Source organism: Rosa rugosa, chromosome 2 (genome assembly GCF_958449725.1).
Source record: "Rosa rugosa chromosome 2, drRosRugo1.1, whole genome shotgun sequence".
Lineage (NCBI taxonomy): Eukaryota > Viridiplantae > Streptophyta > Magnoliopsida > Rosales > Rosaceae > Rosa > Rosa rugosa.
Window position 1 is genome coordinate 54,205,630 of NC_084821.1, and position 24,056 is coordinate 54,229,685.

Genomic DNA, 24,056 nt, shown 5'->3' on the forward strand with positions numbered 1-24,056 from the left:
ATGAATTGAGAGCGATCTGCCAGTTACACATATCTTTCCTTGTCTTTACATTTCACCTTCGTTCAACATCCACACCACCTAACTCCGGTGTTACCTCCAGAGACGCCACTAATTGCTAGCATGGGCGGAGGGCCGGAGGCAACATGGTACTAAAGTATGCAAACAAATAGTTTGTTCGGTCCATTTGGACACCCAAACTTACTTTCGTAATGCTTTCAGTTTGTTTCTGTTGAATTTAAAGATGTCATGCTTTTTTTTTTTTGGTTACAAACAGGGCCAAGTAGGCCCAAACAAAAAAAAGCAAAAAGACTAAGAAATGGAGTAAGCACTCCTTCACAGGGGCGGATCTAGGTAGTGGTTTGGGCGGGCTGGAGCCCGTCCGAGATTTTTAGGCTTGAAAAAAAAATTAGATGTATACTTTAATTGATTTCAAAACTTATTAAGGTCGATCAGTGGGTCTTCTTTCTGTTGTGCAATTGTTGTGGGTTTAATTGATTTCAATACTTATCATTTTATCAATTGTTGTGCTATCTTAGTATCTCGGCCAAGACCGTCGAGTAATCAGTTCAAGTTTATAGAGTTAACTTTGCATATTGGGCTTGGGTTTATTTGCTAGTTATTTCGTCCTATCCATGGCTTTATATTCAGAACAAACTTTTGGGTTGAAAAAAAAACTATATATATGATGTATATTTTTTGTTTATATATATGTTTGTTTAACGAAGCCCCCACCTGAACTCTCAAATTATCGAAGTCAAACTCCTCTCTGGCTCTCCCATTCTCTCTGTCCATCACAAATTCTCATTCTTTTTGTTCTTCTTCTTCACAAAAAGGCCTAAATTATGGACTAAATTCAATCTTTGAACACTTGAACTCTCAGGTTCTCATCTCCCCACTCTTGCATTTGCACACCTGTGCATAATTGTACTAAAAAAAAAATTTTGGGCTTCGCCCAAAGGGACACATAAATATATAGCCCTCCCTATTTTCGAATCCTAGATCCGCCACTACTCCTTCAGTCCTTCTTGCTCTAGACACAGAGGCTATGTCATCCAGGTAAGATTGAGCAGCATGAATGGGAGTGTTATCAAGAGTAATGAAACCAAGCTCATGGTTAATACTGTCTTTGGCCAAGGCGTCTGCAATCATGTTGCACTCCCTGAAAATATGCCTAATATATATGAGCATCCCCCATGTTGCTCATGAGATTGAGGCAACCCGTCAGAAGAGAACCAAAATGATGATTGTCAAGATCAGCATTCTGTATCAGCTGCACCAACACTGCAGAATCAGAATCAGACTCAACCTCAAGTTGAGAGATGTGCAAACTTGCAGCCATTTTAAGTCCAAAGTATAGACCCTAAGCTTCAGCATCAAGGATGTCCCCAACACCTAGCTTCAGCATCAAGGATGTCATGCTATTTGCTACTATAACAAAATGGGGATTTCATGAATTAATTGTTGTTAATGAAGAAGAAATTTGCACTCCCACATATGAATTTTTGACTTCGCCACCGCTCGCTACCTCTGATAAGGCCAACTTTTTAGTGGCATCATGAGACAAATCATGACATTATGACCCGCCAAACTGCCACCATTTATTGAAATTCTATGGCTTCCCACTGAGTGCTATATTTGATAGGACTAGGCCTGGGCACGGGCCCTGTTAATGTCTGAGATTCAACGGTAGCCAAATATTGTTTAACGATGGTCCGGGTTCGGACCTCTGCTGAGGAGGTTGCAGCGCTACCGCTACCTGTTAAGTAAAATACAAAGGGCGTTAGAGGGAGACCGCGGTTAGCGGTCTTCTCTACTCCGATGCCTAAATCAGTTAATGTATTTATGTTGACAGAATAACGTTAGGTAAGTAATAAATGCGCAGTTAATGTGGAGAGAGGAGTGGACTTTTTATAGGTGAGGAAGAGACTAATCTCTTTCTTGTTTTCGATGTGGGACTAATGTGCTTCAGTTCCTAGCTTTTGATGCTTCAGCAATGCTATCTTGACGCGGCACTTGACGGCGCGTCAACAGTGATCTTGGGCTGCGTTGGAGCTCAGGTGATAGCTTGTTCGGCTATGTTTCAGTGGGTCACACTCTTGATAGCAGTTGGTACCGCTGGTGGTAGTATGAGCGTGGCTCATTGTAGCTAATTATGGTTAGGCAAATGCTTATATAAGTACAAGTCCCCCAAGTCCCCAGTCAATGAGGGCTATATTGGTTGGGAAGTTGCCAAGCGGTTTGAAGCGTACTTCTACTAGTCTTGCCAATCATAATTAGCGTCAGTGCGTTGTCAACCATGGATTTGTTCTGAGCGAACACTTTATACCCTTTCAGATAGGCCCCTGCTAGGGACCCTCGGGAGTCCCCCACTCCCCGTCTAAGATATGCCTCCGTTTGGTCGGTTGATTATTTGATGAGGGGAGTTGCATAGAGCAGTGGGTGTTAGGTAGCAAGCCTAATCTTTGGTACCCAAGCGTCGGGGATCAACTACCTGATTAGGGCTGTCGTAGACGTAGTTGACTGGCCCCTTTACTCTTTCCCAGAGGAGAAAAGCTTGACTGCAACGCCGCGTAGTGGTCATTGACTTTATGAGTCGTTGCCCCGAGAGATGCCGCTGGCGGCGAATTTCTCCCTCTCTTTTGACGAGTATGGCGTCCACGTATACCTCTATAATCTTGCCGAGATGTTCAGCGAACATGACGTTTATTAGCCGCTGATATATTGCACATGTATTCTTGAGGCCAAAAGGCATGACATTGTAGCAGTATAGGCCTTTGTCGGTTGTGAAGGTGGTGCACTTTTGGTCGCCGGGGTGCATCTTGATTTGGCTGTTGCCGGAGAAAGCATCCATCATGTTAAGCAACTCATGTCCCGTTATTGCGTTGACCAGGTGGTCGATACGCGAGATCTGAAACTGTCCTTGGGGCATGACTTGTTCAGACCCTTGAAGTCTACTCAAATTCGCCATTTGCCGCTGGGGATAGTTGACTTGGTGGATGAATCCAATGTTCTGTAGCTTGGTTACCTCTTCTCTGATTGAATGATACCTCTTCTCATCAAAGGCCCTCCTTTTTGGCTTGACTGGATAGAAGGATGGTTTGATGCTTAGTTTGTGTGTGATGATGTCAGGGGAGATGCCAGGCATGTCCGCGTAAGACCATGTGAATACAGCGGGGTTTTCCCACAAGAACTGTGTGAGCTCCGCTGCTATCTTAGGGGAGAGTTGGGTGCCGATGGGGACTGTCCGCTCAGGACTCGTCAGAGATGCTGACGACTTGTAGGGACGCCTCCGGGTTGACAGGTTCCTTTTTTACATATTTTTTCTCATCATCTCTGGGGTCGTCGATTTTGTCCGTTAGAGGTGCCTGACCTCCTACTGTTAGGGTTTCATGGCAGCGCATCGAGTGTGTCACTGTTGTTGAGTAACACTCTCGGCGGAGTGTGTTCCCACGATGGCGCCAATGTTAATGTTTGAGATTCAGCGGTAGCCAAATCTTGTTTAACGCTGGTCCAGGTTCGGATCGCTATTGAGGAGGTTGCAGCGCTACAACTACCTGCCAAGTAAAATACAAAGGGCGTTAGAGGGAGACCACGGTTGGCGATCTTCTCTACTCTGATGCCTGAGTCAGTCAATGTCTTTATGTTAACATAATAACGTTAGGTAAGTAATAAATGCGTAGTTAATGTGGAGAGAGGAGTGAACCTTTATAGGTGAGGAAGAGACTGATCTCTTCCTTGTTTTCGATATAGGACTGATGTGCTTCAGTTCCCAACTTCTGATGTTTCAGCGAGGCGATCTTGGCGCTGCGCATGACGGCGGGTCAGCGGTGGTCTTGGGCTGAGCCGGAGCTCAAGTGATAGCCTGTTCGGCGGTGTTTCCGTGGGTCACACCCTTGATAACAGTTGGTACAGCTGGTGGTAGTATGAGTGTGGCCCATAGTAGCTAATTATGGTTAGGCAAATGCTCATGTAAGTACAGGCCCAACCCGACCTGGTATATGCAATCCCAGGATCGAGCCCGAGTTGAACGGGACTGGCTCCAATCAAGTTTTTCTGTTGTAGGAACTGGGAAGGCCCGGACCGTAAATGAACGGGCCGGTCCTGCGAGTTTTTCTGGCCCAAAAGTCCAGTTTGGCTGAACTTGAGTTTCTCCACAATTTCATCCTCAGTCTCTCTCAATCTTCAGTCTTTAATCAATTGAAGCAATCCATCACCGAGGTTTACATTTTCATCGATATGTGACGGCAAAGATTATGTATTTGGTGATTTGTAGTGGTTCTGCAACAGTCAAAGCAGATAAGAGAAAGAAGATAAAAGGCATATAGCTCCACCAAGTGCATCTGGGTTCGACCATTTTTTTTATGTTTCTAATTTTTTGGGTTTAGAGCACATCCTAACCCATCATACAAATCACAAACTAAGTTATAAAATGAAGAAATAACATCCAAACTTCAAAGTTACAAACCCAGAGTTTCAAAGAATCAAAGTTACAGACCAAATAAAGTTCCAACGCCTTCAGACTGGCTGTAATGAAGGGAAGCTGCCACCATTTCACTCCAACAAATCGGAGCTGCGTTTCCATTTAGGAATTAGGGTTCTAAGGCTCTGTTCTTCGAGAAGAGGCTTGGGGTTTTTGAAGAAGGGATTGGGGAATTTATCTTTTTGACGAAGGGATTGAGTGGGATTGATTGATTGAAGAAGGATTGAATGGGGTTGATTAATTGAATTAGAGTTATAAGGCTCTGCACAGAAAAGAGGCTTGGGTTTTTAACGAAGGGATTGGGGAAATCAGCTCTTTGACAAAGGGATTGAATGGGATTTGATTGATTGAAGGGGATTGAATGAGATTGATTAATTGATAGGTGGAAGGGATTGGGGAAAATTGAGTAGAAAGTTAGAAACTAGAAAGGGATTAGGGAAAATTGAGAAAAAACAATAAGGTATGGGGATAAAATGAAAAAAACTGAAAAGGGATGTTAGGAGTGTTCGAGCCTTCGAGCTTTACATTCTCTGGATCCTAGGGCCCGGGACCGGCCCGTTAAAAGGTTAACGGTCCGGGCCTTTAGTTTTTCTGTTTTTTTTTTTCTCAAAGCCCGACCCGAACCCAACTGTCCGGATCAGTCCGGTCCGGATTTTCAGGCTTTCGGGTTAAAATGCCCAGGCCTAGATAGGACAGTGCCTTATCTTAAATAGTTAGATGAACTCTACCGCAATTGTAAGATTTGGGCCTGTTCAATTGGACTTCCTTGGTTCATTAGCAAGAATAACAGTTTGATGAAGCTTTTCGGCCCAATTAAGTCATGATGAAACTGCCCAACCATAGCTGTTTCTGTGTAAAAGCATGATCTCTCTAACTACTACGATATAAAATTTTCCAGCAAAAGGAGACCAGTTCGAATAGAATCATATTCCATTGGAAGAAGACAAAATTGCAAAGAAAAGAAAAGGGAGGATATGCCTATTTTGGAAAAAATCAAAATGAGAAACCGAGTGTTCTCACTTTTTGGCTGAGCAGACCCCACGTGTTGGATTAGGACAAGTTTGTATGACGCTGTTGAACTTTTCAAGTCAGTTTAGCAAACAATATAAAAATGAAATACCAATAGCCAATTAAACATGGACACGCCCAGTGGGACTCGAACCCACAATCGCCTGATTAGAAGTCAGACGCCTTATCCATTAGGCCATGGGCGCCACTTGATGGTGATTTTGAACTTCCTCTATAAGTCTCAAAGATCATACGTCTCATCTTAAATTAGGGTTTGACTCAAGATTAAGAAATATAACCAACGAGTTAATGACGTCTATCATTAATTGACAAGCATATTTGGTCAATCAATAAATAGGAGTGACAACTTGACCTGACCCTGATGTTTGTCACATTCACCTTAGCCGACTAGATTTCTTTTAATTATTATTTTTTTTAAAATAGAGTTTCTTCAACGAAAAAAATATATTGGTGAGATAAAATTTAAATCTCAATAAAATTAATAATTTGACATCAAACAGCTTCATGCTAGAAAGGCACTTTTGTGTTGAACATATGGCTAGCTCAAACATGATAAAACACATCATAACAAGTTTGCTTAGTGCGATATCATCAAAGAAAAAAAGTTTGCTTAGTGCCAACAAGTATTTGATACCAACACGAAATGATGTGATATAAATTTTAGGATGACCACTCATGATAATAGGTATTTACACTTATACACCACTTTAGTAAAGCCAAAACCCAGAAGTACTATATTTTTACAATTTTACATTAAAGTGGTTTAACTGAGCTAGTTGGTGAAAACAGTGCTTTCAGAATTCACACATGCACTTATAAATGCCAAAACACGTTTGCAGAAGCAAGCGACCTACTTCATGATGACCTTGCACGAAGTTTTGATCGATCTGAACAACCCCATAGCCACTTTTGGAATGTAGATGCATTATCATTTTCGACAATAATGAAGGTACCATAACCTCTTGATTCTTGCAACTGACAATTTCATAGAGGACCAAAACCCTAGTTCATAGATCTCGATGCATCGTTCTCTCCATCTGCGGATTAAATAAGGCAGCAGATAGGCAAAGAAGGTCGATATCTCTTCAAGTTAAGGGAGGGGACCAGGTGAATCATGGTGCATAAGTACATTGGAGCCAGGTTACTCGGTTCTTCAATGCCGATCCTTTCTGATTCATCTTCTTCCAACTAACCCACCAACCATAATTAACGAACTCCATAGACAAGTCATTAAGTCCGATGTAAGTTAGCTATATGCGGTTATGCTTTATATTTGTAAGGATGATCGAGAAGCTTTCTTTGTTGAATATATAAAATTTGTTCTCTTGTCAAAAAGAAGAAGAAAAAGAAGGGTGTTCTCACTTCGATCAGTCATCCTTACAAAATGTTTCTCACCGGCAAGTCTCACCAACTGTTCTGTGAAATATACAAGATCATTGGATGGATGTCCTAATTTTAGTTGGTGTCCTAAATGCATCCCCGGTCAAAAACTAGACACACACAACACCAAAATTTTGGGATGTCCGTATCATTTCTAACCGATAAGTTAAAAAAAAGGCCCTTAAAAAAAAATTGTTCTTCAGAAAGTATAGTAGGTTGTTTTTGATAATTTGGTGGAAAACTTCAACAATAATTGTTTGCATAACCGGTATGCATTTCACACGTCGGTTAGAGTTATGCTCTACGCCTAAAAACCAGTTTATCCAAAAACTTAGTTTTGACAAAGGGGTTTAAATATCTGTTTGCTATGGTCTCTCTTACGAATATGTTTTTAACAGAATGGCCCCAATATGCATTGCACGTGGTTATGCCTTAATCCAGTTGTGTTTATCATTTAAGCTTTCCAACAACTTCACTTCCCCATTATTACAAGTTTTATGACCAATCTTCAAGCCAAAAGAGAAAAGCCCGAGAAAAAAGAAAAAAAAAAAAAGGAGAAAGGGAGAGACTGAAGGTGATAGAAACATTAAACTATTTTATCCCAAAAGAAAAAGCGAATTAAACTACTGCTGTTCCCTGTTGGTGGAAGGCCAGAATCATGAATAGACTGCGAGAATGGTGCCGTGTCCAAATGGAGGCATGTGAGATTGAGATTCGTACCCCACTTAAGCACGAGGCATGTGGTGATTAGCCTCCTTAATTGAGATTACTCGTTTATGGAGATTACTCGTTTATTTAATCCAACGCTGTAGAATTGGTTTGCTGAAAATCGAAGAAAGATGATCTATCTAGTTCTATAGTTATAATCCATAATGCCGACACACGTATTTGACGAGTTTTATATACGTGGCTCCCCAAAACCTCTCTCCCTTATTCATTCATTCTGTCATTCCCACCTTCCCTATATTACTCTGCTTTACTTCTCTCTTTTGTCTCTTGTCTCTCTGCTCCTTCCTCTCCGCCGGTTACTTCATCCTTACGGTTCCGTGTTGCCTGAAAAACACCAAAACATTCCTCCTTCTAGCTTTCTTCTTCCTCTACTTTGGTTTCATTTATTCTCTATCTCAGTCCTGTCTGTCTTCCTATTGGGTTTTGCTGAAGGTGGTCAATGCTGTTCTGGGAAGCTGTGAAAATTCAATCTTGCATTGAGAGTTGGTGAATTTCTCTTCTGGGTTTTTGGGATTCTTTTCTGGGTTTCAAGGGTTTTTGGGATTCTCTTTCAGCTTTGAGTTTTAAATTTTGTGAGATATTTGGAGATGGGTTTGTGGGTGAGTTGAAGTTTGGGGCCAGAAGAAAAGAGAGGAAAGTTGTGTGAACTGTAAAGTGGTGCTTTTGGGGTTGAAGAAGAAGGAGGGATGGATATTACAGAGGTCACACTGATACACCATGTGGGCCTTGTGTTAGCTGTGCTTTGGTTGCTCTCTCACTACAATTGCTGCCACGCATTGGCATACTTTCTCTCTCTGATTTATCTCTTTGTGGTAAGGATCGCTGCTCTTCCCTCTGTTGATTTAAGTTTTGTTATCTTTCATTGTTCATTAGTAAAGGATCAGTTTTGTTCTAAGTGATTAAGGCAAGTAGAGAAAGAAAGGAATTTTCTTTATGCAAGGAATTAGAATCAGTTACAGTATAGTTTGCAGCATTTTTATAAAAGATTGTGGATTTTTTTGTTGTTGGTTGGATGGTCCCCTATTGCAAAGTTGCTTCTTTCTTTCAAGGATGTGCAATGTAATTTGATAAATTGGAAAAAAATGCTAAAAGGGACTCTTTTGCTTGTGCTTTTGAAAGGTTCATGAGCGGTATGTTATGCGACTGCGGAAAAAACTACAATTCGAGGAAAGAAAGCAGGGGCATCAGAGAAGGGTAATGTCTATTTTTCCCTTGTGCATTGATTGCTTTGTCACTGTTTCACTAATCAGTCCGTCGATTAGAAGAGTCTCTGTTGATCTTTTTAGCCTTAGAGAGAATTGTTCTAAATAAAGTGATACAAAGAAAGAAGGCCACAGAAAGAAAGGTTCTTGGGTATAATGTCAGATTAAAATCTTTGGAGCATCTATTATTTGCACTTTTTTGTTGGGAAATTTTCCTTGTCACTTATCTGAAGAATCAGCTGGGCTTTTTGAATGTATTCTTGAGTTATCATGGCAGTGCAATATTCTCACTACATCGTTTTTTTTTTTGTCCTTTCCGATTCTTCAGGTACTTTCTGATTCTGAAACAGTGCGTTGGTTGAACCATGCAGTTGAAAAGATATGGCCTATATGTATGGAACAGATTGCTTCACAGAGAGTTCTCCTCCCCATCATACCTTGGTTTTTGGAGAAGTACAAACCATGGACTGTTGTATGACTTTACCTTCTGATTTACATTACTCTGGTTTTGTTGCTCCATTGATCTTGGGTTGGTCTTTTGGTCCAAAATGCTCTGTTTACAAGAATCTTGGATTTCTGACAGTATTTTCATACAAATTGATGTACTTTAGTCTTTCCTCTATGGGTGCAAGTGCAAGTTTTAGATGCTTGATCTTTAGAATGCTTTTACTTTTTAATCTTTGGCATATGAATATCTAGAAGACTAGAACTAATCATTTTTGAAATAACTGATCATCAAATTTAGTTGTAAAATTTAGAGATTTTTATTTAGATTTTTGGATGTTAATAGCTAGAGCTACTCAGATGAATTTAATTGCTACAGTAAGCTTCCACGTTAAGTTAGTGGCAAAAACTTTTTGTTCTATGTTGCATCAGCATCTCACAGAAGCATTCAGAATTTTGGTACCACTTATATTAGGTTTGCATTGGTAATTACTATATTGATTAAAGGGGATTGTAAACTAATCTTGAATTCTGAGCTGAATTTTGTAGTGGTATGTTTAAACTACCCATAAATCTTTATCTGGTGATACCTGTAAATTACTTTAACATGGTGGTTATGTTTTGATAAACTGTTTCATTCTTTATTTTTTAATGATACTTATTCTATGTTTCCAGAGTAAAGGTGTAGTTCAGCACCTTTATTTGGGAAGGAACGCACCCATGTTCACAGAGATGAGAGTTCTCCGCCAGTCTACTGGTGATGACCATTTGGTATGCCTTACTTTCTCCAGTGTGCTGACCAATTGTTTTCAAGTGCTCTTTGTGGTTGCAGTGTTAAAAGTTAGAACTCAGCCAAGCTTAAGTATTACAGTCTACTGAATGCAGGTTCTGGAGTTGGGAATGAATTTTCTGACAGCTGATGATATGCTTGGAATACTTGCTGTCAAGCTAAAAAAAAGGCTGGGCTTTGGAATTTGGGCGAAATTGCATATTACCGGTATGCATGTTGAAGGGAAGGTATGAATTTGACTAACATGACATTGATAATGTGATCTTTAGTCATTGGTCAGACAAAAGCTTATGGGAGTAAATTTGTATATAGAAAGCATATGCAGAATATTTTTTATGTGGTGCTAAAATTTGCATTCATGTTTTCTACTCCTGAGTGCTGATTACTTGAGAGTAACTACTTGTAAGCATAGCCAAGTTATATGTGTAATGTATTTTTGGTGAATACTGAGCATTTAAACACCAAACAAAATTTTCTTTTTGGGTTGCACATGCCCTGTTTGATTGCCTATATTAAGGTTTGTATATGCTTCTTTATTTGTTCGTGGTACATCCTATTACCGTATTACTCTTCTTGAAAGTGTAGAAGTATTTTGTCATCAGGTGTTGTACTGCATTGTTCTTAAATGCCGTATTAGTAGTTTATAGCTTTATATATCACCTTTCCAGCCAAATCCCATTAATTATCATTATTATCCATTATGCATGTAGGGGTTTCTATGATGCAATCCTTATTTTCTGTAGTTAACCAAAGTAGCCATTTTGATGGTAAATGTATTTGCCCCTTGTTGAGAATTTTTCAAAACTATTGTTTCTCCCCCCCCCCCCCCCCCCCAATCTATAGTATGTTTGAAAGGAATGTGACTTGTGTTTTAATGTCCTATTTTCAAAAGGCTTGGTCTCTCCCATGGATGCCAGAATGAATAACCTTGTTTTCAGGGGAATAAGATGTCCACAAGGACGTGCACAAGCAGATTTCATGTTCTGATGAAGCTGATTTTCTTTTTCTTTTGTAGGTCATGATTGGGGTGAAGTTCCTTCGCAAGTGGCCTTTCCTTGGCCGTGTGCGGTTATGCTTTGTCGAGCCTCCATATTTTCAAATGACCGTCAAGCCTATTTTTACTCGTGGGCTTGATGTTACAGAAGTCCCAGGGATTGATGGATGGCTGGTAAATCTTTTCATATTTTAAGCAGATAAATTCTGGAATGTACCCTCAATTCCCACTCTGTGCTTCTTTGTGTCTTTTCATTTCTGACTTGCTCATTTGTTTGTTCTGTCTTCCAGGATAAGCTTCTCTCAATTGCCTTTGAGCAGACACTTGTTCAGGTAAAATTTTGTACTTTTGGCACTCAAATATGTAATTCTTTGATATTCAGTGGCTATGCTTTACAATGCCCTTTACGTATTGCCTAGTTTTGAATGCACATTTGAGAAACCTCCTTGCATTTTGCTAAGGAGGCCTTTGTGATTAAGCCTAAGAGCCAGTGGCCTAAGATTCATCTGTATCTGTCAGATTTCATTTGTATCTGTCAGATTTCAACATTGGTAAAATATTTTCCTTATTTCTCCTTCAGTAGGTAAAATTTTTTATCTACCCTTTGTATGTTTTCATGTCGTAGTAAAATCCCATTTCTCTTCAAAAATAAAAAATAAAAAATAAAAATTATAAATTCTCCATCCATAGGTATTTGGTAAGCTTGTCTACATTGCCTTGAAGAAGACACTTATTCAGGTAAAGTTTTGAACTTTGCCACTGCAAATGTAATTTTTTGATAAAACTTTGCCACTGCAAAATGTTATTCTTTGATATCAAGAGTTCTACAAAGCCCTTACATCTTCCCTGGCTTTAAATGCAACACTTGTGACACCTCTTGCAGTTTGCACAGGCGGTCTTTGTCATCAGGCCAAAGAGACATTGGCCCAAAATTTTTGTCTCTATTGCAAACTTCAGTAATGGTAGAATTGTTCTGTTTATTATCTCTATCCATAGGTTGAAATATTCCTTATCCAGCCTGTATATAGTTTTCTTGTTTAAATAAAATATCGTTTCTCTTCCAACAAAAAAGAAAAAGAAAAAGAGCAGAAAATTCCCTCCTTAGGTGTTGGATAACTTCCTATTATTGAGGAGCTCAGTACAATTTCACGTGACTTACTATACAGAATATAAGCTTCTTCATTGCTAGGCTGATCCATATTGCACGAACATCCAGTTTTTGGTTGATATAGTTGCATATGTTCCTAAGAAGTATACACAAGTTTTTAAAATCTAATTATTAATATTTTTGCAGCCTAATATGCTGGTTGTTGACATGGAGAAATTCACTTCACCGGAACAGGGTAAGGATCAGAGAAATATATTCCTATTTTTATGTGGGTTTAGTTCTTCATCTAGGAAGTGCAATTAATTTCTTCTTGCCAACAAAGGTAGCCATGAAGGACTTGGCATTAAATATAGTATTTTTTTTTTTTCCTGCATGTTGTGGATGAGAATACTGAAAGATTCTCTTGCATTTACTCTCCTGATAAAAGCTACTTAGTAATCATCCGTCCTTTTCTTAATGCAGTAATCATCATTCTCTCTTTTGCTGCCAAATGTTTCGACTAATAATGTGTTCCTATGTATGACAGAAAATTGGTTCTCTGTGGATGAGAAGGAGCCTGTTGGGCATCTCAAAGTAGAAGTTATTGAAGCATCTGACATGAAAGCCTGCGACTTAAACGGTTAGTTTTTTTTTTTTTTTTTTTTTTTGAAGTACAGCAAGGTTACTAATACAAAATACAACTTTTTAATCTTTTTTCAGGATTTTCTGACCCTTATGTGAAGGGCCAATTCGGCGTTTACCAATTCAAAACTAAGATACAAAAGAAAACGCTGACCCCAAAATGGTTTGAGGAATTTAAGATCCCGATTATTACATGGGATTCACCTAATGTGCTAGCTATTGAAGTTCATGACAAAGACATTTTTGTTGATGATACCCTTGGGTTTGTTTCTGAACTTCCTTATTGCATTATGCTTTATAGTGTTCAAATAAGTTTACAAACAATACTGCTATGATGCTGTAGAGGAATACTAATCAAGAGATTAGTTGATTACTAAACAGTGACGTCCCTCTTCCACCTCTACCAATCACTGTTTCTCATTATATTGGTTTATTTTTCAAAGACCTGATCATAGTGCAGGTTTTAGATTTTATGTGCTGTGGTTAGCAAACTTCACATGATAGTTTCCTAGAACCGAAATTATCTTGCCAACCAATGATATTAGTGTCCATCTTAGTTTCACTTGTTTCGAATTTTGTTTTTCTTCTTTTCTGATTTGATTTTCTTTTGTGCTGTATTATTTGTAGAATTAACTGACTCCTTTTTCTATATCCAGAAACTGTTCCATTAACATCGGTGACCTTAGGGATGGTGTGAGACATGACATGTGGTTGCCTCTTCAGAACATCAAAACAGCAGGGAGGCTGCATCTTGCAGTAACTGTACTTGAAGACAATGGGGAGGTACCTTTTACTTCTTCCAAACTGTTCTATTGATTGGTTCAATTAGGAAATGGAAGCAAAGAGATTGATAACTCTATCTAGCTTTTGGAGAAACTAAATTTCAGCATTGCATAAAATGCTTAATCGTGCATTCCAAGTTTTTGACTTGAGCTCATACATATGTAGGGCAGTGATCCTCCAGATGTTCGGGAATCGGAAATGCCAAATATGGAAGATAAAAGAAATTCCTTTTCCAGTGAGACTGCTAATAAAAATTCCTTCTCGTCTGTCTCATCTGAGAAATCTCCTAGGGTGGCAGATAATTATGAGCCCATTGATGTTGAAGGGCAAAAAGAAACTGGTATATGGGTCCATCACCCAGGAAGTGAAGTTTCACAAACTTGGGAGGCTAGAAAAGGAAAGGGTCGACGTCTTAGTACCCAAATTCAAGGGGAGCCTAATGGGAGCAGCGTCACTGATGAAACTCAGGATGATAAACGTCCAATGCAATCAGTTCGCCGGGGTCTACGTAAACTTGGTTCAGTATTTCAGAAGAATCCCAAAAAGGAGGATAATTCATGCAGTTTTACAGAGTCTGTCCAGAGCCCAGTTACTCCACGTGTCAATCTAAGGGCAATTAATGAAAGGGACATTGCGGTAAAATATGTTGTGGAAGATGAAACTTCTGGTAAAGTTTCAAAAGAAGGGGCTTCAAGTTCTGGAGAGAGTAGCTCAGGTAGCCCAGGAAAGGGCAAGGTGAAAGGCATGGCAAAGAGTTTCTTTAAACATGCTGAAAGATCGGTAAAGCATGCACTTTCACGTAAAGGTTCTAGAAAGTCACAGACAGATTCTTGTGAAAGAGAAATTATAGCAGATTCCGACTCTTCTGACGATGATGATACTCCTCCCTCCCCAATAGTTGAAATGATACCAGTTGTCTCCAGGGACATACCTCATCCCCCTGTTAATGATTCGTTCAAGTCAGATGAGCATTTGACTCAGCCGTTTGCAAGTGCTCTAAGTAACATTCCAGAGGACACCGAGGATTCAGTGAAGAAGGTTGAACCTGAAGACACAGAAAAGACGCTTGAGAAGCCGGATGACCCTGAAAAAAATAACGAGGGATTGCCTGAGCCGTTAAAAGTTGAAGCTAGGTGATGCAGATTCCAAGAGAAAGAAGATAAAATTGTGACAAGATTGTTGTAAAAGGATAGCTCATACCATCCTACTTGTGGCTGAATTAAGAACTTGAGAATTCGGTTTGCATGTCCAGGCACATATCAATTTTCATGTATGAACACATACCGAAACAGGTTCTTTAGTTTTAGGTTTGTGAATCATGTGTGAGAGATCTGGCTTTTATATTCTGCAGTGAAAAGAGACCAGCTTCTACGTAAGATTTGGAGAATTTGTAGCAGCTGTTGGCTGATCTTTCATATTTGTAGATTGTTGGAGGAAGAATTTGATTTCTGTTTGTATATATGATGGAAAATATTCCATATATATGAAGTCGTTTTGGTTTGTGGGTAGAAAATATTTTCATTGTCCAGAAATATGCATATTTGTCTAGGATTAACTCTGAATTAGATCAAATCACAAAAGACGCCAAAAATCAAAAGAAATTCCTAAACCACGTACTACAAGTCTACAATGCCGAACATGATGATTATAGTGATGGTGTCTTGCCTTCTTGAATAATGAATGGTTTCTAAATTTCTGCTGCGCAGAGGATGGTGAAGTGATAGAGGGCACTTAACAGAACTCGTTCATATTTATAGCAGTACGGAATCTTCAGCTACAAGAAACCTAGCTAAATCTAATTACAAGACAAGTACGTAGCTAGTAACCTAGTTAACCCTTATTAATTTCCTTGCGAATTAACATGTAGGATCCATTCTGGAGCTAGCTTAATCATGTGGATGTGATCGATCTGCTTGACATACATTGAGATCAAATGATCAATTAGTGGAGTGGCATGCCGTACATCAAATGCCACATGCTCATTCTCTATGTTGCGTATGTGCACCACAGTACGTACGTACTAGAATAAATCCATGATAAGCTAAGCCAATGCAATAATAATTCATTCGTTCATCGATTTACACAAATATGTTTTCGATGAGCAAGCAACAAGCCTACAATAGTATTCCTCAAGTCATCATCGATTTGCTCATCTGGATTCTCTAATTGTAGATATTTTTGGTCTGATCTTATTGCAGATGGAAGAAAATAATTATAATCACTTGTTCTATGTGATAAACAAGTTGAACATGTTGCTCTTAAATATTTTCAAACAAAAAAGACGTAGAAGATGTAATGGCAATCCCTTTCTCATGAAGTTAATTTTTTTTTTTTTTTTTCTCATGAAGTTAAATGGTGATTTAGAAACCATGAATTCAGCTATGCTTTGGAAACCATGATGGTGACGGTCCATCCCTAGTTTGCAATGAAAATTTCTCATCTCTAATGTAGAGTGAGACTCTCGATCATTTCAATCAATAGTTTACATAAGCCTTTAAGCCAACTATAGGCGGCCATATCAACCCAACAAATTCTATTTGATAATGCTTACTGCTTATTTTATCTACGATGAAAAAACTCATGATTCAAAGATAAATTTAATTAGGTAATCTCGATTAAATCCATTCACTTTCATACATATTTTATATAAAGTTACACACGATATATATAAGAGTAACTCGATCGGTACCATCAGTTTGGTGTTTTGATCGGAATCAGCCACTGAATCGAGTCAATCAACTAACTCGTTTTCACCAATTTTTGGTTGATGTGATGTCGATTACTAATGTTGATGTGTAGTGTTTTTTTGTTTTTTTTTTGGATCTAGTAATGAGTATAGTTAATTACTCCTTTTTGGAAGAAGAGGTTGGTGACACTACAGGAACAGTTCAAAGAGCAGGATTGTACATAATAACGAAAAACTAAATTATCTAGATCAGGATTGTACATATATAATAACGAAAACTAAATTAATATACTCCCACTCCATCCTAACCCATAACTTTGGCATATAATTAATATGTAGTCTATCTGTAAAGATTGCTGACGGCCCGGGCCATTATCTGCACTGCATGCGACTTATTGTTTTACACTAGATTCGTATATGTTGTGTGTTGATCCAATTGAGTAGCAAAATGTTTTCTTGAATTACATGTGACTCAAACCCTAGGTTTAGCAAGACTACCAATGTACTTGTGACCATCTCCTCATTGGTGGAGTCAGCATAATGGGCTTAAAGGTGAAGGTCACAAAGAAACAATTAGAACTTCCAGTCCAATTCCTCACCCCCTTAGATTTTTCAGACCCTATTCTTGATCAGTTTTCTCCTGCAATTCATTTCCCACTACTTCTCTTCTGCCCCAATAATACTGAACCTCGTAAGGTCAATAATATTGATCCCCAATGTTTGGTTGTCGAAAGAACCAAGCTTCTGAAAAGATTACTATGTGAAACCCTAACTTGCTTCTAGAGACCATAGTGGTGCCACCTGTAACCAACTCTGTCAACCCATTCCTTGGAGTGTCAGTAAGTAGAAAGTAGGGGCCGATACCCTGATTTTAGGGAAGAGCCCATACCTTTTATTTCCACCTCAACTATTCTTTCTCCTATAAATACCAATCATTCACAAGCATAAATGAGAACTTCAGCTCTCTCTTCTCTCCCAACACTATGCCAAAACATGAAGCTCTTCCAACTGGAGGCGGTGGAGGCCCAATTGCATGTAATTACGGAATGTATATGTATTTCTCAACTAATGGAACTGATCAATGTGCCAACAACTTTAGGAATCAGTCTTAGGAGTGCAAGCTCGTTCGCATCCTAATAAAAGATTGCAATATAACTTGAATCCTAATCGGAACTGCAGATCTCAATATCTTTGATGATGTTATACTCAATTTGCCAAACCATCAAAGTAAAATAATCACACATAACACAAGATCTGTTGACGCAGTAAAACCCTCCAAAGAGGTAAACAACTGCGGGCACTATGCCGGTGAATAATCCACTATATGAATATGAAAGTACATAAAGATCTTAACAACTCATCCACTAGAACCAATCTAATGGGCAGCGGTGTCTCCTCATCTTTGCTACTTCCAAATCAGCGACCTTGTTCTCCTTTGTCAATCTTGAGATGGCACAACTCTCACCTTGGTTGTCAATCACCTTAAGGCACAAATCATGCATGAACTACCAACACACATGAAGCATAAAACCAGAAAACTTTTTGATACAAAAAGTTTGAGATTTGATAATTCTTTAAGAGCTAAACAAGGAACAGCTCATGAAGAATTCTCAACAACGATTTTAGCACAATACTTTCTGAGGATGAAAGATCAGAAAGCTTTTTATAAACGCAACAATAATATGTTCTTTGTTCTGGTGTGTCCACACTCACAACGTGAAAAACATGTATATATAAAAGAGATGAATGAACTAGGGTATGCTAGGGTTTCTGCTGCTAAAAGGCTTCTTAAAACAAGTTTATATCCATGGATTAAAATCAAACATTTAAAAAGAAAAGCCCAAAAAACAATTTAAGAAAGTTTGAATTCTTTGGATAAAACCTTATGAAGAATCGCACAATTAGCACAGTAGGATTGAAACGATGTTCGCATCCTACAATAGGATTTAAAGACAAGTTCAATCCTAAACACTTGACAAGCATGTACATGTTGTTTGGCTCCAATTTAGTTGCAGCTGGTCAACAGTCTCTTTTCTGCGCGGGCGTGCCAGCACCGTTCGGGTGCGGTCGTCGGGGGTGTCCCTTGACCTGACTTCTTTCAAGCAATTGTGGACGAGGAGAGCACCAACCTTGTCGTGGGATTCTTTGTGCCTCGTGGTGAAGACTTTTGCTAATCTTCTTGCGTCACCAAATCGATACTCGATGTTGTAGATCGAGCAGAGCGAGAACCACCGGGAAGTAGAGAAAACTTGCTAAAGCGTGACTTTAGCTTGGCTGGGTTGCTAGGGCGTTACCCTTGCTTGGCTGGTTCTGTAACCATTGTGGTCGCGGCACTACCGTCGGCTCCCGAGGAGACTAGGACCGAAGTACGTTGACAGAGGGTTTGGTGGCACTGAAAGTCGGCTTCTGAGAAGACTAGGACTAGGAGTGTGATCACCGGTAAGAGAAAGAAAAGGAGAGGAGTTGCTCTTAGAGAGGTTTGCTCTAGAGAGAACTTAGATCATCTTAGAGATGTTGTTGTTGAATGTGAATGTGTGTTTTAGAATGAGAAGAGAAGGTGTTTATATAGGGAAGAAAAAGAAGAGTGAAATGATGAGTGGAAGAAAAATAATGAAAGTAGATCTAAGTTCACTTGTAAAATATGGAAAAGATAGAGAAAAGATGGAATGAAAGCAAAGCATGAAGGTGCAGCAAAATGGAAGTGGTGATGATCTATTAAAGAGATTGTAGAAGAAAAATATATCCAAGGAAAAAGAAGAAAAGCATCTAGCTTTCTTCATGTGGGTAGGAAACATGAACATGTGAATATTGAGCTGGTTTTAGGTCAGTTTCTGCCCCTTTATTCCTTCAATTATTTCTCCAACAAGAATTCCGATTTTGACCGTGACCTCTTCATAACAAATGTTCCACTATGAGTGTAGATCACCCTGGTCAAATTTCAGAGCTTTTCATATAGTGGTTGGGCCGGAAACGCTGCTGGACCTCTTACAGGTCCAGTTTTCCAGTTTTGCTTCTGCAAAAGATTGGACTGATTGTTTGAAGGCCTTCCACTCAAAAATATCTTTGGCACTCTTCATAAGAAATGATCCTTGGGCTGTCTAGAATGGATCTGGAAAGTTTCAGCTCATTTCGATTTCATTTGGTTAGTCTGCCGCCCCTCCTTCCTTGTTTAGCTCGGTTTCTCCTAGCCGAAGTAGGAAAATGTGCTAAAGTTGACTTTTCATGTTTCCATGCTTCCATGCTTCCATAGTAGGCTTTATTTAGCCTCTAAATATATATTTCGAACTTGTCGACAATATATAGCTTGAGCCACTGACATTGGCTCAATTTCTCCAAGACGTGCCTTGTCAGGCCAAAATGTTCATTTTGGGTCCAAACACATGTATGCAAGGCATACCTGATTGATGAGAGTTGTGCATGAAGCCTGAAGCTTTCCATTCTTCTAAGGATCCAAGAGTAGAAAGGTATTACATGAATACATGACTCTTGGTTGTTGCGCTTAGGAAATGCCAATCAAATAAACATTACTTTAACACCAACATCAGGTGAAGGAAGTCTGGGGCGAGACTATCAGTTTCACCCAACAAAGGAACGTGGAGGCCCAACATCAGGTGAAGGGAGCCCAAGGCCAAACTATCAGTTTCACCCAGCAAGGAGCTTGGACGCACAACATCAGGTGAAGGAAGCCCAAGGCGAGGCTATCAGTTTCACCCAACAAAGGAGCTTGGACGCTCAACATCAGGTGAAGGAAGTCTGAGGGGAGACTATCAGTTTCACCCAACAAATGAGCATGGAGGCCCAACATTAGGCGAGGGGACCCCAAGGCAAGACTATCAGTTTCACCCAACAAAGGAGCGTGGAGGCCCAACATCAGGCGAAGGGAGCCCAATGCCAAACTATCACTTTCACCCAACAAAGGAGCTTGGAAGCCCAAAACCAGGCACAAGACCACCGAGGCCGTATATTCAGTTGTTCAGTCACAAGAGGTGGATGACCAAGACTAGGCACAAGACCACTGAGGCCATACCTTTAGTCACATGAGGTAGACGACCAAGGCTACTTATGTTGTCAAACTAATCGAAGGAAAAGATAGGCCCACTTGAAGAAAACAACTCCAGCACTTTACACTTGGATTTCAAATAAAGTCTTGTTGACTCGTTGATGCAGAAATTAGCATAAACAAGAGTGTAAGACCATCATTGACATGGTTGCAAATTGTGAATATGCGGAATATATTGGCGTAACCATCTGCCAAAAACCTGATGGGAAACCTTTTGGGGTTCTTTGAAGCAAAATTGACAGAAGGAGATGAAAGTGATGATGATCTTCAAGGCTTAGTGGCTGCAATGAGGAAGGGGTCTCAGGAATTCAAGGTGAAGTATGGTACTAAAGGTGTTAGCTAGAGGGATGATGTAAGTAAACTCCTAAAGGAGTATGGGGAGCAGATGCAAAGAGATGATATTGAGTGCTATTGTTCCACCAGTTGGGACAAGTTTCCTTTCAATGAAGCTAATTTGGATGAGGAAAGTCATTGATGAGTATTCCTGCTACTGAAGAACTCAAGAATTTGATTACGTTGATGGACACGAGTGATGGAGATGGCTTAGAAGCGCGCTTGACTTTGAAAGAAGAAGATATGGCCATATTTGAAAAAAAATGAGGAGCTGCTCCCATATGCTTCTCTAAATCCCACTGTCACTTGGTGCCTAAAACAAAAGCCTCCTCTTGCATGTGCTTCTTAGATGATGTTTTGCTATTATTAGCAGTCTATGTTTCTCAATGTCAAAAAACTTTAATATATAAACACTGCCATGCTTTTCTTTCTTTCTATTTTCCTAATTTCAAGTTTTCTGGATATGGTCAAGGATTCAAGTTGTTAATTTGTTATATATATTTTGATTTTGGCCATTTTAAGGATCGGTTGTGGGATTCACATTTCAATCACGTACATATCAAATTCTTAACCGTTCAGTTTTTAGGTCTGCATGAGCATATCACTTGTGCAACTTTTTGGACAAGTTGATAATTGAAAAGATACCAAACTAGATTAAATTAATGAACGAACCAAATATGTCCAACTTAAACCGTTCATGTTCATAATAATAAATCACAATTATGAATCTTTTCACAACTTTCAATTCGGCTAAAAATTTTCAGAAGTGAACTACTCATAGGGACCTAAAAATCTAATCAGTAAATGTTACAAACAGTCGCCGAAGTTTGGGACATTCGACATTTTGGTTTCTAATAATATAAAACTATCACATATATCGGTATCTCAAAATTAATTCCGACATACTTTTAGTACCCTCCGTTAATAACACCGTTAACTTCTCCATTTTATCAAGGGTATTTTTGTCTTGCCTTCTCTCTCTCTCTCTCTCCCCGCCAATAAATCCATGACCGTCTTGATCGAGATAATTAGTCACCGATCACTAACTAAAAATAAGAAAAAAAAAAAAAACAAACCATAATAGTAATAATATATATATGCTACTTCAAAAAATAGTGTATATATGCAAAATGAGAAGTAATTAGGATAATTAACTAACATGAGAGATGGAAAGACGAAAATATCCTTAGCAAAAAGGAGAAGTTAATGGTATTATTAACGGAGGGTACTAAAAGTATGTCGGAGATTAATGTGATAGTTTTAGAATGTTAGGAACCAAAGTGTCAAATGGCCCAAACTTTGGGGACTGTTTATGATAAAAACTCAAATCTAATTGTGGTCTTCGACGAAAAAGAAAATCTAATTATGATCAATTTACTGATATATAAGTGATCATTTAAAATGACCTATATCTAGACACAAACCATATTGTCAAGGCACTGATTAAAGATGGCCACAGAATAGGTTGAAATCTACCACTCTCGTATAACACTGATGTATGCACATTTTCAATTTTTGGTTTATCAATGATAATGAACAACTTATTCTTAAAAGGAAAAAATATATACACACACACACACACACACACACAAACAAAAACACACCAGAACTAAAAAGAAATTCTATAACATGAAAAAAGCTTATGTACGTATTAGTGAATGGTGAACATGATATTGTGGTTCTAATGATATATAATATAACTAAGATCGAATTAATTGTACAAGCATAATATTCTTCATCGAATCATGCTCACATCTATATGTCTTAACAGAAAGAAAAAAAAAAAACTTAATAATGCTTCATATTAATTTCAGCAGAAAGAAGATAATAATGCTCCTATAGTAACCCGCTATCAGCTCCAGTTATCTCTCATCAGGTGGTTCTCTATCTCCCTAGTTCATTTTCTGGGAATCTTTATGATCATTCTTTTTCATAGCCTGTTCAGCAATCTGTTCCTTTAGGTATACCTCAAAGTCCGTCACACATTTTCGAAGTTCGCCTGGTTTTTGAGTAGTACTGGTCTCTTCTTCAACGAACTCAGGTTCATGATCATGAAGCTCTCCATCTTGTTGATCATCACCACCGTCGCAACTCATCTCATCTTTTTATCGATCCTCTAGTCCTTCTGAGTTCTTTTTCACCGACCTACTATTTTTTTCTAAGAATACAAAGAACATAGTCCTTCCCTTTACGTTTGTTTCGCAGTAAAGATGCATCAAGTTCAAACTCGTGCATGAGCCAGCGACCGTTTTGCACCGAGCCCTCGTTCTCGTAATGAAATCTTTTTCTCTTGCCAATAACCTTTCGAGAAGCAGCAAGTACTTTCTTGGCGCCGTCGTCGCCTTTCCAGGTGCCACTGCCGATTGTTCGGCTTTTGCGCGAGACCTTTGGAGACTTCTTCTTGTGTTGGGTAATGAAGTAGAGGTCTTCTCTTTCTTGGTCTTTCACTGATGATTCTTTGAAAGCTTCCCATATCTGCCATGGTTCTTGATCTCTATAAAGATCGCAGAAAGGAACAAGCCCTTGGGGAAAGCCTTCTCCATCGAGTTTGGGACGAAGACAATGAACAAGTAGTTGTTCTGCGTCAGGCCTAAACCTGTAGCCCGGAGGAGGATCATCGTGAACTGCCATGGATTTTTTTGTACGTAAGGATGACGCGTGAGTGCTTTGTTTCTTGTCTTTCTTGAATAGTTTCTAATTTCTGCTCTGAAGATTGATAGTGAGAATTACCCTGCATACGTACGATATATCCAATTTGGAGCTAGCTTGTGGTTGTGGATGGGATCGATCTGCTTGGCATACATTGAGATCAACTATTGGATGGAGTGGCATGCCGTACATTGCATGCCACATGCCCCAACTCATATCTATTTGCATGCCTATATGCCCCACTACTGCTCGGTACTAGCTAGATCACATCCTTAATAATTAACTAACTAAGCTAGCTAAGCCAATCATAATTCATTCAACCATAATATATATGCATGTATCTATCATCTATGTATCGATGAGCTACCTACAACAGTGTTTCTTAAGTTATCATTCGCTCATCTAAATTCTCTAATTGGTAGATATTTTTGGTCTGACTTTTTGCATACCATGTAAGAAAATAGTTACATTCACTTGTTCTATGTGATAAACGAATGAAATATGTATCTCCAAAATATTCTCATTTCGTTGGAAATATTTTTAAATAAAAAAAAAAAAATATCACAAATGGTCACTGAACTTTAACCTGTAATAATAACACATTTTTCAAGAAGTTAGATGGTGATTTAGAAATCATGAAATTCTTTGAAATCAAAAGCATCAATCATGAGCTTGGTACCATCATCTTTGAGTACCCCCCCCCCCCCCCCCCCCCACAATTCATGCTGCTCAGGCCTATCTTGACGACATCTCCGCTGTTTCTAGAGC

At 39.0% G+C, this 24,056-nt stretch overlaps 2 protein-coding genes and 1 non-coding gene across 4 annotated transcripts; 1 reads left to right on the forward strand and 2 right to left on the reverse strand.

The window, feature by feature from the left end:
• Positions 1-5,621: 5,621 nt before the first annotated feature.
• Positions 5,622-5,694, reverse strand: TRNAR-UCU (transfer RNA arginine (anticodon UCU)). Its single transcript has one exon. It is a non-coding gene; the product is annotated as a tRNA-Arg (tRNA).
• Positions 5,695-7,821: 2,127 nt separating this feature from the next.
• Positions 7,822-15,073, forward strand: LOC133728436 (C2 domain-containing protein At1g53590-like). 2 transcript variants are annotated; one of them, XM_062155850.1, is made up of 13 exons: positions 7,822-8,430; positions 8,738-8,812; positions 9,149-9,292; positions 9,940-10,035; positions 10,150-10,281; positions 11,070-11,222; positions 11,339-11,380; positions 11,739-11,786; positions 12,343-12,391; positions 12,683-12,775; positions 12,856-13,039; positions 13,434-13,560; positions 13,726-15,073. In XM_062155850.1, exons 1-13 carry the CDS (start codon positions 8,305-8,307, stop codon positions 14,695-14,697), a joined length of 2,241 nt encoding a protein of 746 aa, XP_062011834.1. In that variant the 5' UTR covers positions 7,822-8,304; the 3' UTR covers positions 14,698-15,073. The 2 variants fall into 2 exon arrangements, with proteins under 2 accessions (XP_062011834.1, XP_062011835.1); XM_062155851.1 differs by lacking the exon at positions 11,739-11,786 and having other exon boundaries at positions 7,824-8,430.
• A 7,714-nt stretch (positions 15,074-22,787) lies between these two features.
• On the reverse strand, positions 22,788-23,270 carry LOC133731033 (NAC domain-containing protein 101-like). The gene has a single exon (XM_062158510.1). It carries the CDS (start codon positions 23,268-23,270, stop codon positions 22,788-22,790), a length of 483 nt encoding a protein of 160 aa, XP_062014494.1.
• Positions 23,271-24,056: the final 786 nt, after the last annotated feature.

Excerpts from the sequence above, each read along its gene's own strand:
- LOC133731033 (XM_062158510.1), bottom strand. The coding sequence starts at position 23,270 with ATGGCAGTTCACGATGATCCTCCTCCGGGCTACAGGTTTAGGCCTGAC.
- LOC133728436 (XM_062155850.1), top strand. The coding sequence starts at position 8,305 with ATGGATATTACAGAGGTCACACTGATACACCATGTGGGCCTTGTGTTA. Across the intron at positions 8,813-9,148 it reads AGCAGGGGCATCAGAGAAGG|GTACTTTCTGATTCTGAAAC; the intron begins GTAATGTCTATT and ends CCGATTCTTCAG. Across the intron at positions 13,561-13,725 it reads TACTTGAAGACAATGGGGAG|GGCAGTGATCCTCCAGATGT; the intron begins GTACCTTTTACT and ends ATACATATGTAG.